Source organism: Thamnophis sirtalis, unplaced genomic scaffold (assembly GCF_051295495.1).
Source record: "Thamnophis sirtalis isolate CommonGarterSnake01/CBP01778 unplaced genomic scaffold, rThaSir2_p1.2 scaffold_1, whole genome shotgun sequence".
NCBI lineage: Eukaryota > Metazoa > Chordata > Lepidosauria > Squamata > Natricidae > Thamnophis > Thamnophis sirtalis.
The window spans coordinates 76993947-77012650 of NW_028261381.1; the positions used below are offsets into that span (position 1 = coordinate 76993947).

Below are 18704 nucleotides of genomic sequence, written 5' to 3' on the forward strand. Positions count from 1 at the left end.
CGACTGATTATGTGCTATCAAGTCAGCATCAACTGTTTGAGATTACATGAAGAGATATTCTCCGGGAGATCTATCCTGAACCTGTCTCTTCATGTCTTGCTATGGTGCAACCATTGCTATAATTGAATTCTTCCACTTTGCTGGCGTTTATCTTGTTTTACTTTTTCTTGCCACTTTTCCTGGCATTACAGACTTTTTCAGAGAGCTAGGTCTGTTTTTTATGTATTTGAATTCACTTCATAGAGCTACCCCTTTCACCATAACAACTCTGGATAGCTAACGTTTCAAATGACATTAAAAACAAGTAAAACATAGCAACTTATTAAAAGATGAATGCTGACATAGAATGAATGTATCAGACAGGGGATTCTTGAGAATGCCACAATTCAGTTTAGTCCAAGGCTTGGGGAATAGGACAGGTTTAAAGAGGAGTGGGCCTTTTCTTGAATCTTCAGGACAGGATCCATGGAAATCTCAGGATGAGTGCTATGCCAGAGTGCAGAGCAACTACACAGAAGACAGGTTTCCAGGATATCATGAAATGACATGGTTTTATTGGTGGAACCTAAAATATGTCCACTGTGGGCAAACAAGGACAGGCAAGCATCATGGGACAACAAAACACAATGGAACTCTGTGACTTCATGGAGTGTTGATTATTAGATGTTCTTAAAACTTTTTGCCATCCGACTTCCTTTGATGTAATGCTAATGTACATACCTCCCCTAAAAATCCATATATCAAAATGAACACAAATGAACAATGAAAACAATCCAATCCAACTTGGGAAAGTTGGAAGTATTTATTTAAATTTCTACATCACCCAGATCACCTGAGTGATACTGGATGGTTTAGAACATTTATTGTAACAATGTACAACTAAAAGATTCTTCACACCTCTTCTCAACTCTGTCTGGACTTTCCAAAAGGAGGTACACCTCTCAGTTGGGAAACCCTGCTCTTATGCAGTAAATAATTTACCATTGCATAGTCCTGAGATGTGGCCCACATACTCCCAACAATTCCAGCCCTTCAATTTACAGCTTTGATATTTCTAAGTCTGGTTCTGCATAGGGTTTCTATTTAGAAATGCGTCAAGATCATACAGATGCTTCACCTAAAGTGGGCTAATGAATCACACAAACCCAGAACCACCTGGCAGGGCTAATAGCCATTCGCAGAAAAAAAAACCAAAGCCAGAATGTTTAATATTGTATTCATGCTATTCTTTTTATTTCTCAATTTTTGATACATACATATATACATACACACAGGTTTCCATCGTAAATATGGGATTTACATATTTGGGCATAGCAGGTACTTTGACATAACAATTATTTCCTTGGCTCAGCTGATAAGGGAGGAAAGCTTGTGGTTTAGAGGCTAATACAACTGCCTAACATGTAAAAAACAGCGCAGATTCGAATCTCAGTAAGGGTATGGCTAGCTGATGAGAACTACTAGTCTCCCTTTATTTATCAGCACAAATGCAACACACACACACACACACACACACACACACACACACACACACAAACTTTTGGATATATCTATACCTACCTACCTTATCTAACTATCTACTTATCACCTACCCACCTATCCACCTACCTACCTACCTACCTACCTACCTACCTACCTACCTACCTACCTACCTACCTACCTACCTATCTCTAAAATATATATCTCTCATCTCTCTCTCTCCCTCCGTCCCTCCCCTACACTGGGCTCTCTTAGAATTGCAGATCGAAATTCTAGAGAAATATCCCTCGACACATGCGAGTCCAACTTGAGACTTTTAAACTTTTTTCTTCGGGGATGGTTTAGGCTTGGTAGGAAGAATTAATGCCCCCGCAGCCTTAGTTTACGATGGAAACGCGAATGCCGGCTTTGCAGCTTCCTGCCCCCTCTCTCCGCTTTCTCGGCGAACTGAAAAAGAACGTCTAAAAAACTACCGAGTTCAAGTTTGCCGCGCCTTGGTGTCGCGAGTCTTGCCTTTCTTACCTCTATACGGTCTTCTTTCCCCGGATGTTCTTCCGCTCTTCCGCAGCGGATGAGCGCTCCGGCGGGGCTAAGTGGGAGTCATGGCTCGGCGGGCTTTGTGAGTACCCCCCCCCCCCGCTTCCCCACGCAGTCCCGGGCTCACCCTGACCTTGGCAGCTCAGCTGAGCGCGGGACAGTCCGGTCCTTGGGTCCCGCTGGCGGGTTCTCCTAGGCTCCCCATCTGCAGAGCGAGCCTTCCCAGGGTCGCCTCCTGCCTCCGCTTTTCATAGAAGCTTCTTTGCAAGTTGCAAGGTCTCCGGTCGCCGCGGGAGCTAAAGCATTTCGAAACTGGAAGTGTTAGTTTTGTGCAGTGCCCTTATTCCAGGAGGTGCTTTGCAAAGCACGCGTAACGCCTCCTCACGTGTTCGGCTTCCCTTGTTTTCAAATGAGAGAGAAAGAGGGAGTGGGTTTCTTTTCTTTTTTGCATCAGTCCCTCCTATGTGATTATCGGTTGTATAATGTTTTTTTTTTTTTAAAAAAAAAACTGATACTGATGCTTAGTGGTTGTTAAATGGCATCGCCTTGGTTTGATTCCAGGTGACTGGACAAATGTCCACCGTTTCAATCTGTTTCTAGTCACTAGTTTAATTTGCAGCTCTTCCAAGGACATTTCAGTAATTCATTTCATGCTGTCCATCTACACGATTACATTCCTCTTATACTTTTATCAACCTTGCCAAGCATAATAGAGGTTTGGGGTCCAAAATAACCTCCCATCACATGCCCAAAAGTGTCCTCGGTTTTACTTGCTGATGGTCCTGTCAAAGGGACAATCAGTCTTTATTTCATCCAAAACAGATTTTATTTCTTTGCTGTTTGTAAGTACTCTTAGTATTCATCTCTTAAGACCATAATTCAGAAGGCAAGTACTTCTTTCTTGGTGTATAACTTTCATAGCTATTTGTTACATCCACACCCATACAATTCTTGCTTTAGTCTGAACTTTATTATCCAAGTATCTTATTGAAATGAGCTTATTAAGCTTCCCATTGCCTCTTCTCTAGGATTAATCTCTTTATTTCAAATTTAAATCAAATTTAAAGACATCGGTGAAAATTCATTCTTACTTCATGTTTACATATTACAGTGAAGCCAGACCCTATATAGATGTGAATGTGATTACTTATCAGAGGGATATGATTTAAATTTGCAAGAAGACTCAATTAAACAAATTATAACAATGGTCAGGAAAGTTTTATTAATCTAAATATGGACTGTTTTTAGGTGCAACTTCAATACCCATTAATATTTAGCATAAGTCATAGATTTCAGTTTTAGAAAGAAAAGATATCTCTTGGTGTTTTGCCCATGATTGTTTTACCTGTAGGTAGAAAGTTTGAATAAAAATAATACCGTAAAGAGTCTCTTGCATCCTGCTGCTCTTTTTCTCCTACATTTATTTCAATCTCTTGACTTTCTGTAGGGCTATCTGCATATACTAAGGACTCAGAAATGTATTTCACAGAACTGTAGGAATATGCTTAATTATATTACTTTTAGCTTTATGTTCTCCGATTCTTGCATATATATCCTGACCTCCTCTTACTAAGATATTAATTCCACACTGGTTCTAATGAAGTAATTTTGCTCTTAGATTTATTTTCCTTGGTAGCACAGTATACCTTGGAAGTTTGCTTGTTTCCTGTTCATTGTCTGTGAAATTTATTAACTGAGTATCTTAATGACTTACCTCTCTTTTGTAGGTGCTTCCCTGTTCCAAAATTTTTGAAATTGCTTTATATTAGAAATGTTCACGTGTCATTTTAAAAAGACTTTAATTATCACATCATGGCAGCTATTATGGGAAGGTTTATTACTGGAAAAACATGTACAAATGTTTTATACAAATGGTAAAACTATATATCATAAGGCATATACAAATCTCATTTAATTCCTAGAGAACATTATTTCTACAAAATTTTATAATATTTAAAGTAGATCTAGAGCTTTAGGTGCTCGAAGTATAAAATTATTCTGGTGTTTTATTGTCCTTTATTATTTTCCTCATTTGCTTTATTATTATAATTATTATTTACCTGTTTGCTTCAGTTGTTTGTTCCTGCTCTTACATTGTTTACATCTAGTATGATAGCCATAACACTTCCCGTAAATGAAATATACAGTACCTGCTTTTAACATGATTGTCGCTTTCATAATTATTCTGCTATCTGTAAGTTCATATGGTATTTTGTTCTCAATAACTGTTCACACAAGAAATAGTGTAACTGTTTTCTTCTTAAGGGATTTGGAAATTGTCCAAATAGTCTTCTGGAACATATGGGGATAGTGACGATGCAATTGCTTCTAGAGCAAAAAAGCCTCTGAACATTTTGTTTAATTATAATAATTTACTAATATAATAATAATTTGCTAATAAGTATATAAATATGTACATGTATGTCACTTTAATATCTGAAATATACCAACATTGAAAATTCTGAATGAAAGATTAATTTCTTACAACTTTATTTTATTATTTATTTTATTCTTTGCTTTATTCTGCTATATACCAAATACAGCTGTATTTAGGTTGGAGATAATTGTTGAAAACATAGAAGATTAATTTTTATTGCTTTCTTTCTTTAGCCATGTACACATAAGACAAAAATACTCCTTATATTAAAGAAAATTTCTAGTCAGATTTTACATTCTCCACATGCTTTACATTTACAAGAATTCCATAGTTCTCAGAAATATTTATTTTCTTTGTCCGTAGTTATCCGCTTTATCAGTTAGGAAATCCTCCAACAAGAATTTTCCGGACAGATTACTTCTTGACCCTGGTGAGGCCTGGGCGCCCACTTCCAGAAGATACAGTACAGTTCCGCATCCCCATGGAGTAAGTACATACATTTGAAGAAGATAACACATTTCTTCTTGAGTTAAACTATTCGGAATAATGTTATCCAGTTTCTCAGAGATAATGGTGAAGCAAGTACATTATGCAAAGTTATCAGTAACAACTGGAGCCAGTTTGCTTGTTCATCTTTGTGTACACTGTGTTCCCTGTAGGCTGTTCCACAACTCTGACAAGTTCTTATAATGGGTTATGGTTCTTACACTTCCCTGTCCATATCTCAGTAGATTGATTCTTTTCTATTGGATCAGATAGAGGCTTGGGAGAATTCTGAAATAGTCTCTTTCTCTCCCTAGATGCTGAGGTTGAGAAACACTGATCTATAGTAAAATTTTCCAGATTGAACCTGGAAGCAGATCAGAATTGCATATTTTAAGTGCCTGGGAGTTTTTCTCTATTTTTTTTAATACTTAAATAAGAGTTCACTTTTTCCCTAGAAAAGCCCTGTAAACACGCTATGCTGCATTATTACATAACTGATTCTAAAAGTGTCAGCGAAGACTCTTCTGTGTTTCACAGACCCCAGCACTACTGTAAAATTGGAGGTTTTTTGTACAAAATGTACATTTTATGCATTTTGAACATTGCCAAAGTAAAACATTCAAATAGTGTAACCCCGTTTGTCCCTACAATGGTGGCCAAAAGTTATTAACTGGATTTACTTCAGCCAGGTTGCTCCATTCAATTCTTAGTTTGAGTTCCAGCAGAAATCTCAGAAGACTCTCTTTCGGGAGAATGTAACCTCATGGTTAACAATTCCTGTCTCTCTGTGGGACCTGCATGATAAGATCCTTTCTCTTGTCTGGCTTGAGCTTTCTTAGCTTTCACATTGTTAATAAAATAGTTTCCCAATATATCAGAATGCTTCTTTCAAAGACAGGAATTGCTGAAATTAATATTCTGACATTGTTCCCTAAGGTGCCCCAACTGTTTGCTTGCTTTTGTTACAGCATGACAAGAGTAGAATTGAAAGAGTACCTTGAAAAAATATATAATGTGCCAGTAGCTGCTGTACGAACCAGAATACAGTTTGGTGAGTCTTCAACTGAAGAACATTGATTATTCATGATTGACAAGCGCTCTCTCACATACTTTTTGTTTACTAAATATTTGCTATTTAAAGAAACAATTGTAGCCTGTTGATTAGTGCAATTTATATTCCTTTGCAAAATAGTCAATTCTTGCATGAATTGGGACGGGTTATTTCTTTGTTTTTACAAGAATCAAATCTGAGATTATATTAATTTTTTTTAAAAGTGTTGTTGTAGTCCAAAACTGATATTTGATTTAACCTTCTTAGATAAGTTATTTCACTTCATATAATACTTTAGGATGAAAGGACTCAAACCCAGCTGGGTTTGTGCAAGGCAGAATTGCAGATTAAATCCAGCACGTTTGAGTTAAGGAAGTACATCTGTAGAACAAGTAACTAAAGGATATAGTCTAGTGAAAAAGAACACACATAATAGAAATAAGGGAAGAGGAATTGCATTGTATGTTCAAAATATCAACACCTCAGAAATTCTAGTGAATGAACTTGGTGACAATGTAGAACGTTTGGATTAAAATAAATAAAAAATACAGAAGAAATGGAGAGTTTGTGAGGCCTTCTAGTAATTGTATGACTTGTTTTGCTGTCAGCTGTTTCCATCACAGAATGGAAGAAAGCACAAAAGGATTGACTACCATGGATTTGATATTAGCCTACAACAAAGTTAGTGATATAATTGGTGATATACATATAAAATAATGGGAGAAAGTGACTGTGTAAAATTGGAATTTTTAATATTGAAAACTAAAAAGCACTTATTTTAATTCAACACATATCTTGAACTCTAAAGAAATGAATTTTTCATTTGGAACAGTGAAAGAAAAAAATGTTTTATAGTGGGCGAGAGTTTATAAAGCCACAATTACAAGCAAATCAAAGGAGCAAGGACAGCAAAAGAAGCAAATGTCAGAACACAAAGAGCTTATGGGGGATCTGAAAAAAGGATACATGATGATAATAAATAAAAAATAATAATTAGAAAGGAAAAATACAGGCAGTCTGCAACTGAAGAACTGCTATCAATAAAGCAAAAGTTCTGAAGGAATTGAGGCTGATGAATGTAACAAGAAAGGCTCCTTTAGATATGTTCAAAATAAAAGAGAAAAGGTAGTAGATACTTCACAAAAAGGGCAAAATGCTAACTGGTACTAAGACAGCAATAACAAGGCTACAGCATGGAGGTGGGTGGAGCACTGTTGCTGTACTCTTAATTTGGCTCAGTGTGCTCCAAACAGAGGATCTGTATTTCACCTCAAAATGGTGAAGGATAAGATAAAGAGGTAGGATTGAAATGTAAGGCTAAAAGAAATAGGAATTTAAATCTCCAGAGCTAAGAGAATTGCACCATAGGATGGTTAAGGGATATAGTATTGAGATGGTTGAATCTTTGTGAGTTATATTTGAGAAACCCTGGAGAATGGGTGAAATGCTAGATAATGGGAAGAAGACAAATATTAACTTTTATTTTAAAAAATGAGAGAGGGTGGTAGGAAACGGAACTATAGATCATTACTTAATATAGGCGCCAATTCTAAAGCTGATAGGAAAGAAAGAAGAAACATAATGACATCACTTACAGTAAGAATGCTGATTGTATGAATTCTGTAGATGTAGTATATATTGATTTCAGCAAATTATTGGACAATATATCTCATGGCTTTTTGATTAGCAATATTTAATCATAGGCTACTTTGAAAATATTCTCAGAGCTCATCAAACATTGAGTGGGCTGCCACAGAAGTTGATATTTCTATTAATAACTTATAATTTATATAATCACCCATCGTAAATACATAATGCTGCGTGGCTTACAACAATTAAATATTGCCATACATTACACAAATTGCAACATTTATACAAAAGATCTTGGAACTCTAATTGAACTGAAAAGATGAGTGCAATGTAACTAAATAAAAAGTTGCATGAATAAAAGGATGGTTTCTAAATCACAAGAAGGAAAAATTCCTCATCTAATCCTTTGAGGTCCCACCTCCATAGCAAGTTCTATTCCAAGCACTTTCTATTCTGGAACAGAAAACATATTTGCGTATTGTAAGAAATTGAGACAAATTTAGGAAAAGTGATTGAGGAGAAATAATGACATTGATTCAGAGAAGAAAAGTAAGGATGATCTGGGAACTAGAAACAAAATCCTTTGAAAAGAAATAGAAGAAACTGGGAATGTTCAACCTTGAGGCACTCTTGTTTCTTTGTCAAGACAACTATAATGAGTGAGTATGAGATTCAGTAACTTGTGAGCAGTAAAATTGCTGCATGATTAATGCGCCAGTCCTAAATACTTCTGCTCTGAGAGAAGAGTTTACCCACTTAGGAGTAGCCACAGGCTCCTTTCTAGACATCACGTAAATATGATTCCTGTTTTCTCTAACTGAAAGGGTAAGGAAAAGGAACCATTAGCTTTTGGTAAGTCAATATGTTGGTCTATTTAACAGGCTCAAACAAACAGAGGGATGACAAAAATAGACGCATCAAAAAGCCAGACTACAAGGTCGCCTATGTACAGCTGGTGAGTAAATGCATCTGTTTGGAAGCTGGGAAAGTGAGGGACTTGTGGTAGATTTTAGTTGAGTCAATTATTTATGGGTTTCAAAATTCTGTTATGAAGACAATGTTTTTCTAAAAGGTATTGAAAAGTGATTGGGCCCTGGGGAAACAGGATGCAAATTTCAGCCAGTCTGGTCTGAAGGATCTGCTCTTAAGTTCTTTGAAGGCGAAACTTCTATGTGAAAAAAATCCTAGGCATTAACTTGGAATGACACGCTGCTGAAGGAGTAAGAAATAATCAGAACGCTGTCATTGGTTACTTAGCCTCTTAATATTAAAATGTTCAGTTTTATGCTAGTTGGCATATGTGGCATTGGTAAAACCCCTTGTAGAGATTTCTTTTGAAAAGCTTCATGAACAATCCACATTACATAACTAAACTGGGCTTTAGCACTTAGGATAAGATGTTGTGAAATTCTCTGATTGAAAATATATAGATTTGCCGTACGTTCCTAGACAAAAATTATAAAAGTCAACCTTGTTTCCCCCATTACCTCTCAGAGCATCTGGGCCAAAAGAGAGCAAATCCTACAAATAGTTGTAAATACACGGAGGGTTTTTGTTTGTTAATTATATGGTAGAATATAAGAGAAGCCAACACTTTTGAGGTTAATGGGCATGTTTGGATTTTTGTAAGCTTGCTCTGGGCATTCTGATAAGCTGACTGTTGCAGGGAGACTTTCCTGCTCATAAAATGTCACAGCTTTTTGCAGAAGCACATAATCCAAGTCGCTGGATTGTCCCAAATTGCTCCCTTCCTGCTTATAGAGGTAACTTTTTACCTTTTCCCCTTTTTTTCTGGATAGATGGATAAAGTTGAAAGCAAACCACTGAGTTACCACTATTTTTATTTTCTAGAAGTATCCGGGAGATGGGTTTTTTTAATGGCCCAGGGATATTCTTGTCACTTAATATGAAATCAGAAAATCAGGTAGAAGAGATATAGTAGTGCTCTATTTTAGGTCCTTGATGGATCTCATTAAGTTGCACATTAGATTGATTTCTCTCCCCATCACACTGTTAGTTCAGTTGTTCAAATAGCAGCTTTTTCTGCAGTAAAAAAATAATGATCAAAACTATATCCAGTTACTGATTCCTCTACTCTGTTTTCTTAGTGTTGCATATCATAGATTCAATATGTCTAACCAGCCCCTGTTATTTTATAAGCAGTGACTGAGGCACCCACCCATTTTTGAGCAGAACAATCAAAGTTATTCCCATTGTCACTGATAATATTTGTATCTGCTTTCTGTCTCTCGTTTGTTTTTGGATAATGCTTATTGTAAAATCAGTTGTCCACAGCTAACTCCATCTTCCTTCAAAGGGCAGGATTTCATCTCTGAAGATGCATCAGAAAGAAATAGATAAAAAGCATTGGGACTTTTGAGTTTCTCCGAAATTCAGTCTGGCTGAGTGCCTCCATTTTTCTGGACTTGAAAAAAAAGAGGCAGGGCCTACACATGTCTCTTCCCCCCATCCCCACTTTAAAATGTTTTTACTTACATACCTAAACCTAAATTAACCTTATGTTTTTGGCTCTTGGCTTGTCACTCTGAAGGGTGGGTGTAACAGGACTCCATGTTTGTTTTGTGTGTTTTTTGTTTTTGTTTTTGGCATCTTTATTATTCTTTAGAATTTGCTGTGCATGCTAGTGAGAATAGCTGATCTTGGAAATGACTTGTATCTACTTTTAACTGCCCGTAGACCAATGGAATGTTTCTTCAGTCTTAACAAATGTAGCCTTACCTATATAATACTTTTAAGTTGATTTTGATCTTATTCTAAACACTGACTGTTATCTGCTCCAGACTGGAAAGTATTTGACCAATAATATCTTCTAAGAGTTGTTTATAGTTATAGCTAATTCTGTGGGGTTCCTATTTCAGTTTTGTAGCTGATCTGTCTTTAATTCAGTATTCCATTAAATGTGAAGAAAAATATTATACTTATTCTTTGATGTACCCTGTCACTTCTATGCTGAAATGGTTATCATAATTCAGCAGGCTTATCTAGACTTTATTTACATAGGTGAAGTAAGAGGCTTTAATAGTAGATTCCTGCATACCTGCCGATCATTTAAATAACTTCCTTGTTTTGCCTTAATTCAACCTCTGGTTCACCCTTATATTGGCACAAACAAATCCATGGCTTAAGTGAGTTCATGTTTATGGCACGTTCCAGGTAATTTTGTAAGAAAGCAATCTGTTTGGGAAAGTTTTTTTTAATGTTGGCTTTCTTAAATAGTCAATAGATGGCAGCATTATTCTTCCTTGCGTTAGTTTCTTGACGAGTTGCCATTCTTAGGTATCTGAGAAATACTGTTTTGTCTTGAAAGCAGCAGTTACGTTTCTCTACTCTGGAAGTCATCAGCTTCTGATTTCCAGGCCAACTTATGCAATATAATATGCACACATTAATCATTGCATTCAAGTGTTGGAAGATGAAAACGCTGATGGTTGGACAACATATAATACATAGCAATATGGGTGGAAGGAGAGAACTAATACATATATGTAGCAATCCAGGTTACCTTGAAGACAGAGGACTTTTTCCTCTCATACCCCAAACTTGGCAGATGAGGGTAGGGTTTTCCCCTCCTTAGTTCAGATAACATTTGTCTGCCATTGCAAATGACCTCAAATTATTGCTTGTGGTCAGTATCACCTTCTGTAGTTTCAGTTTGTTCTTTATGTGCTTTTCCCCTCCTCCTCAGGAGAAAACATTTTGTAACCATGGTTATAAAACAGAACTACTCCTTGTATTTCCTATTTTAAAAGTTAGAACCAACTTCTTCGTTACTATTAAAATTGTTTCTGTGCCTTGAAAATTATGTTCTTGTTTCTGATTGTTTGCAGAGTCAATAATCGCCTGTTAGAAAGTCTGAAAATCATTTTTCCCCCTAATTGGGGCCCAGTCATTTATATTAACCAATTATTATGAAGTTCCATAAATGTGCTTCCTCAATGGCTATATGGGAACTGTAGAAGTGACCACTTGACAGATGTGACAATATCCTCAAGAACAAGTTGAGCAGTATTTAATTGACTTGGAGTCTACAATTTCTTTCTTTTATAAAGTGCTGTGCTACAATGTGTGCTAAAACAGCTTATCAGCAAGGGGCCATTAACCATTTTCCTTACTAAGCCAAATAATTGAACCTATTACAGATACTCGGATGTGACTTCAAATGAGTTAAAAGACATTTATGGCACAGTTATTCCTGGAGATATGGTTCAAGGTATAGAATGGTCAAAATATACTAACTATTGAATATGCACAGTAACTATTTTTTCATAAAGCTTTCAGCATGCAAGAGTCAAACCAGTGCAAAATTACTGCTCGGTATTGTGGAGGATTTATAAAGCTTTCAGTTTTGAGAGTTCAATGTAATATCTTGGCGGTTTCAAATCCTCTCTGGCTGCCAGCCAAGATCAGCATTTCTCGGCAAAACAAGGGATGGAAAGAGCCAAATTGTCTGCACTGACTCTTGTTTATTAAAAGGTTCCAGATACAGATTGATTTCTGCTCAATATTTGGTTTTGACCAGCCTTGAAATGGCATCTGTAAGCCTTTTCTTCGAGAGCTTGTATCCATTGTGTCTGAATCTTCCTCGGTTGCCTTAAAATAAAACGAGAAGGTGGGATAACCACCTCCACTCCAAATCATTTGCTTTAGTAATGTAGTGACAAATGTGACAAACATAGAAGAGAAGTGCAAGGACTAGAACCATGGCTCATCTTTGTAGGCCATATCCTTCCTTTTTGGACAGAAGGGCTGTGTCTATCATAGACAAGGCCTCTCAGTTCTCACCTTGGCAGCAAGTCAAACCCTAGTATGCGTAGCAACATCAGTCAATGATGATGTTATACATGGAAGTATAACATGCAGGTGGCAACCATACAAACATTGCCTGATGGGTTTCCAGTGCTGTCTTTGGAATTATATTTGTTGTTTTAGTATTTTTTTAAAAAAAAGTCTCTATCCTGACGGATCCTTTTAAAAGTAATGCGAACAACAACCATATTCAAATAATAAAACAAAACCCTTTTTTCCCAGCCAATAAGTGCCAGTTCAATATGTGCCTTCAAACAAACAACCAAACAACAACTAATATATTGCTTCTAGAAAATATCCAGGCTTTGATTTCAGTAGATGCCCCCCCCCCCCCGCTCCCACTCTAGAAAGAATGTTTGAGAGCAAACATTGCCTAGTTTTCCCTCATTGAAGGCATATTGTGGAAGTGACTTTTTGCAAACCACAGTGGTGGCGTTGAGTAGTTGTTGTCATTCTGGAAGGAGTGTCCTACCTGGGTCCAAGTAGAACTTTGAATTGTGCCCCAATGTTGTACATCGAGGTTCTGTTCACTTTAATCACAGCATTAGAAGGGGTGTTCAGTTTCCTGCTGATGTTGAAAATCTTTCTGGAAAGTTATGGTACTGGGAAGGAGTGGAACCAATTGTTCATGTTCGGTGAGTCCAAGAAGAAATAGGATCCTTGTTAATGCATACCAGCAAGTAAAATTGAAAGTTATAGCTGCACTTTTGTGAGTCCAATTGCTTTGCTCATAGGTTCGGATTAATAGCTGAAGACTAGGATTGGTTGGCAAAACCTAGTTCATTTGTGAGTAAAGTTTTGATTTTAAGGGGTGCTCTTATAGTCTTAAGTTTATGTGCTGATTTTTAGTTCTTTTTTTAGTCCTTTAGAGATGGCCAAAAGCTGTTAAGATATTCTGGAAAATACCTTCCAAAATAGCCCCAGACATTATTTTTTATAACACATCTTTCTGTGCCACACTATTGTCTGATACTTTTATTAGTCTTAGTCTTCTACTTGAAAAGAATGGAAAGCTGACAAGAGTTGATTTCAACAAGATTGTCAACGCTACATACAATATGGAAAAATAGATAATGTCAACAGAATAAAATGCTGTTCTTGAATAATAGGTTCCTGCTGCTAAATAAAAGCTAAAAGGTCAGTAGATTATTGTTTTCCAAATGGGAGACGTTGAGTCTGTGGCAATGCTCTGTGTTGGCATTGACGCTCTTCATTATGAAGAGTGACTGCTAAAAAAATTAATACTGCGTTTCAGGAATTACATAACTTCACAAATCCGTTTTCAAATCATATTATTTATACAGTTCTATTTAGTATATTCTCTTTATGCAGACACTAAATAGGCATGACCCATGCTTTGATGCATGCACATGGCATATTCTCTTTTATTGACAGAAGCTAGAGAAATAAAGTTGAACCAGGGGTGAAATCCAGCAGGTTGGCAGGTTCTGGAGAACTGGCAGCGAACTGGCAACGGAAATTTTGGGTGGTTTGGAGAACTGGCAAATACCACCCCTGGCTGGTCCCAGGAGTGGGGTGGGAATGGAGATTTTTCAATACCCTTCCCCCAGGAGTGGGGAGAGAATGGGGATTTTGTAGTATCCTTTACCTGCTATGCCCACTAAGCCACACCCACAGAACCAGTAGTAAAAAAAATGAATTTCACCACTGACTTGAACTACTCAGAGTTGTGCTTAATATATGCATTTTAATAGCAATTTAGTTGATAATATTTTTATAATTACCATCGTAGACAAAAAATATTGAGCCGAGCAAAGAAATCTGCATATAAATGTGTACCATTCTAATGCATGGCTTTCCCTTTCCATCTTCCTCCCTTACCCTTGGTTTTCTATGCAATCCACTATGCCTATCTGTTCTTTGTGAAGCCCTTAGGTGTGTATGCCCTTCCATTGTCTTGTCTTGGTCTCCAGTAATGTGGTGCATATAGAGTTAAGTTATTGTTGGACTTTTCTTTACAATTATATGGAAGAAAATCATGCATTCTGAGACTGTTGAAGATCTTCTCGTCACAGGTGCTACAACTGACAACTGTGCTTTTCTGATTATAATTTTGGCTAAAAATTAATATTCTGGTTTTTAATTGAGAGCAAGGGTGGTCTAAAGATTAAGGTGCTAGACCAGCATGAAGAAACTGGACTTCTGTTCTTGCCTGAGGTATAGGCACTAAATCAGTTGAATGTCTTTGGGACAGTTACTCATTCTCAGCCCTAGAAAGAAGGTAATGGAAAACCGCTTCCAGAACTGTTACCTAGAAAACTGCATGGACTTGTCTACATAGTCACCAGGAGTTGAGATCAAGACTTATAAACTTGTAAAAGTGCCCCTCCCACCCAGTGTTTAATGTGATTAGCTTCTTAATTGACTTGGGGTTTTTTCAAGTGGTACAACAAATTCTTGCACTATATTTCATTAGTGATTGTGTTTCCAATGTAACTGTGAGTTTATTGAATTAGCAATGGATATTTGCCTGTTAACTGAGCAGTACAGAACCAGAAAAAGTAATGTGATATACTATTTAGGATTTTGGACTACAGCAGAGGTGACTTGGGTTAGAAACTCTGCTTATCCATATGTTTACTGAGTGAAGTTGAGTCAGTTACTATGAGTCCCTTGGCAGGAAGACTGATAGAGTAAAGGATAATATTATGCATCTTTTCTTTTTTGGACTAGCTGAAATTTCCCATGGTTATCTGAAGAAACAGATACTACTGGAACACATGATTAAACATTTGTTTTCTGTCTTTAGGCTGAAGGACAGACTTTCCAGTTTCCAAACTTGTTTCCAGAGAAGGACAAAGCTCCTGAGCCTGAGTCTCCTGAAGAAATTGCGAACAGAGTTGAAACAGAGAAACAGAAGAAAATTAATGATCTTAAACGTGGAGATGTTCCTAACTGGTTCTGGCATTGATAGAAGATCTGCTGTTTTAGGTTGGGGACTTTGGAGGGATAGGAACACTTTTCATTCACTCTTAGACTTGCTTTTTTAAAGCCATTGTGTTTGTAAGACCTTTACAAATATATTTAATCCCTATTTTGTGCAGAAGTTATTTTGGTAAAAAATGAAGAGCTCTAGACAAAGAAGGTGGCAAGTGTGGGACAAGTTCATCAGCTTCAACTGTGGTTCATATTCATGCTTGGAGGCAAGGAAGACTTACTTGTATCTGTTCTTCATTAAACCATTGGACAATATCTACATGGGTATTGTAGTGATCAAGGCATTAAGAGTTGGAATTATCTGGTTACGACTAAAATGAGACACGCTAAATCTTTGAACTGCTCCCTTGGAGTGTGAGATGGAATATGATTCTTCTCATATTAACAGAGTATTGGTTTGGAGGTAGAAATGGTATAATGTGTTCTTGGAGCCTAAAGTTCTCAAAACATACATATTCCAACTGAATCTCATCCAGTAAAAGCCATTGTCGGCCTATGTTCTTTATTTGTTGGCTCCATCTCTAGAGAATATGGGTGTATAGAAGTGGAAAATGGTCATTTCTAAAAGTCAGGGGAAAGTAGCCCACTCAAAATGTTCTGAGTTGGCTGTAGCTAGACAGAACAAAACTTAAAATGTTTTGAGCATTCTGGCAATGGGAAACAATAGAAGCTTGGAACCAATCTCATTGTTCCCTGATTTTCACTTCAGGGATCACACGAGGTAGATAAGTGCTATGCTGAATTTAGATGTGGGCTGCAAGAAAACTTTGAATCAATTTATTTTCTGAAAACATTTCCAAGGAATTTTTCTATGCAAATGAACATAACTCTATTGATCTTACTTAGCTCAGTGTCCACAGTCTGTACAAATATTTGAGTTACGTGTTTTTGATGTAAGGGAGGGAGATCTATGAAATTCCCTCTTTTCAACTTTTTTAGAACAATAACTCCAAAAACAAACCTACAACTTTGAAACTTCAAACCTGCCTAAATTTTGTTGCCAACATCCCTATTTAACTATTGACTACTACATGCCATCCAATGTTCTGAAATGTAGATCAAGGGCATGAGTTTTAAAATACATATATATTGAAAATATTTTTTTTTAATCCTGTAAAAGAAACAACAATTTTTACTCAGTTCTAGTACACTCTGGCTAATAAGCATGAGTATATTTTAGCCCATAAAATCTTGCTTTTTGGTGGATTTCTGTTCTTGTTTGTACTAGTTGTTTTACCTGTTAAGCAAAACAAAATGCTTAAATTGTGGCATGTTAACAGTAATGACCGCTGCCCCAATACTGTGTTTGTCAATGATCAATAAACCAATAAAATATTCTACGTTCACTCTATAGAATTTGAACACTGCAATAATATTAGCAATGCTTATACATTACCCATAATGAGTACGTACTTGCATCTGCCTACCAGTTCCTTGCCCATAATAAGAAAATACAACTCATATACATTGAATTGAACTCACGAACCTTTAACAGCAAATAATGCTCACAGGACAACGATAGAGATACAGATACAACAAATCACTGTAGTTGGCTTGAACCACATACAAACACACATACACACACACACAGGATAATGAATAGATGCAATTGAATCTTCATTATCCCGTGGGGTGGGGGTTCATGGGTCTCAAGACTAGCGCAACCTGTCAAATTTCATTAGCCATTCATGGCTATTTGAAAGATGGTCTGTGGAGACTGGTGGCTGGATCTGTCTTTAGTTTAGATGATGCTACAGACTGGCAGGCTTCCAGTGTGCATCACTCCAATGGTGTAATGACTGGGATGGAAGCAGTAGCTTATGCCACTGGAGCGATGCAGGCTGAAACTTCAGCCAATTTGTAACTGACATCAGCCTTAAGTTGGCAGTGGGTAGGTGACAACTAGCCTGGAGACTGAGGTAAGGGGCTAATCTTCAGGAAAAACTCAGATTGGTCTTTTAAGAGTTGTTTCAACAAATGGTTGTCCAGTTGTGAGTTAATCAACTGCTTTAGTAATGTTCTCCCTACAGTAAACGAGTGATTTATTGACAGAAGAGGATAGGTAGAAACCAGATTAATCCATTTTAAGCATGCCAAAAGTACATGCTGCAAAAGAACTGTCAGAGGAAATTTAAGCAGGTTAATAATTCCTCCTGCTCAACAATGTACTGAACAGACATTTAAAACAGGGAAAAGGAATAGAGGGCCAAGTCACTCCTCACTCTAAAATGGACTACTAAGTTCTACTGAGAGAGAATTCCTATTTCTTAACTTTGGGAAAGTTTGCATTTTACACACATGTGTTTAGTATTCAGTTGCTAACCCTACACCAGATCCTCTTAGAGATGGCCCCACTTTTTCCTCTGGCATGACTAAACATTGCCTTAAGAGGGTACTCTTATTCTTGTGCTAGCCAGGGAGAAACCTGTTCTAAAGGTCTAGTTTCTGCTAGCGGTGAGGCATCAACTAAAGATCTGAGCCTCTTCCTCTTGGCGATTACCTAGCCTCTTTGACCTAAGACCTAAAGCCACCAGGTCCATCAGGGAAGTTGCATGACTGGCTATTCTCTGCTTCAATGTCCGGCTTGTTTGGGGGCTTCAAGCATCACGAAACTGCAGGGTTAAGTCAATTTGCTAAGGCTCTGGAGTTTAGCAAGACTTTTTCTAGTAAACGAAATACGAGCATTGCCAGCCTGGGCACAGCCTAGCCTATATTTTGTTGAAAAGAAGCATAGGTCAAGCACAGAGATCTCAGCAATGCGCTTGGAGAAAGATATTCCAGCAGGTAAGAGAAAACGTACAAGATGTCATACTTTGTTTCTTGCTATTTAAAGAAAACCCAGTGTTAACTCCTGTGTTAACTATGGGAAGGCCATCCCTACCCTCCAGCACTGGATTTGACCTCTGCTTCATTCATAATGCCCATCTAGTGACACTTCCTGCTACCAAAGATTCAGGCATATTACTAATGCTGTGTTTCCTCAGAGTTGCCTTCCATTTTCTCTTGCCCTCTCTTCCTCTAGATGTTCCTTCTCACCTAGGGTGACTTTAGCCATTAGGATTTTAATGGAAATAGGGAAGATAGAGGATATAGTTAGTTGTCCCTAAATTGGGGGAGCTTAATTTACAAAACCTAAAATTTCAAATGGAAAGAAGCAGCTCTTATTCACACATAAAAGTAAAAATGTCTGAGAGGCAGATTTAACTCTACATCCATATTGTTTTCTTGGCAATGCTGTGCAATGCCAGTGGTGCTTCCTGGCATTTTTCTTCTGATCCCTAGTCAACAGTTTGGCTTTTCTAGATTGTTCTCTAACCAGGTAATCTCTCTTCCAAGATCAACGGGTAGGAAACCACCACTTACTGAGACAATTGAAGATAATTGCTCCCAAAGAAACTG

At 37.2% G+C, this 18704-nt stretch overlaps 1 protein-coding gene across 1 annotated transcript; it reads left to right on the forward strand.

Annotated features, from left to right (window-relative positions):
- The first annotated feature begins 2009 nt into the window (after positions 1-2009).
- Positions 2010-16661, forward strand: MRPL23 (mitochondrial ribosomal protein L23). Its single transcript, XM_014058928.2, has 5 exons — positions 2010-2098; positions 4757-4879; positions 5848-5930; positions 8402-8475; positions 15118-16661. Exons 1-5 carry the CDS (start codon positions 2082-2084, stop codon positions 15277-15279), a joined length of 459 nt encoding a protein of 152 aa, XP_013914403.1. The 5' UTR covers positions 2010-2081; the 3' UTR covers positions 15280-16661.
- Positions 16662-18704: the final 2043 nt, after the last annotated feature.

What these genes read in the sequence shown, in the direction of transcription:
- MRPL23 (XM_014058928.2), top strand. An exon ending in ACGAACCAGAATACAGTTTG is followed by an intron (nt 5,931 to 8,401) that starts GTGAGTCTTCAA and finishes TCTATTTAACAG; the next exon opens with GCTCAAACAAACAGAGGGAT. An exon ending in AGGTCGCCTATGTACAGCTG is followed by an intron (nt 8,476 to 15,117) that starts GTGAGTAAATGC and finishes TTCTGTCTTTAG; the next exon opens with GCTGAAGGACAGACTTTCCA.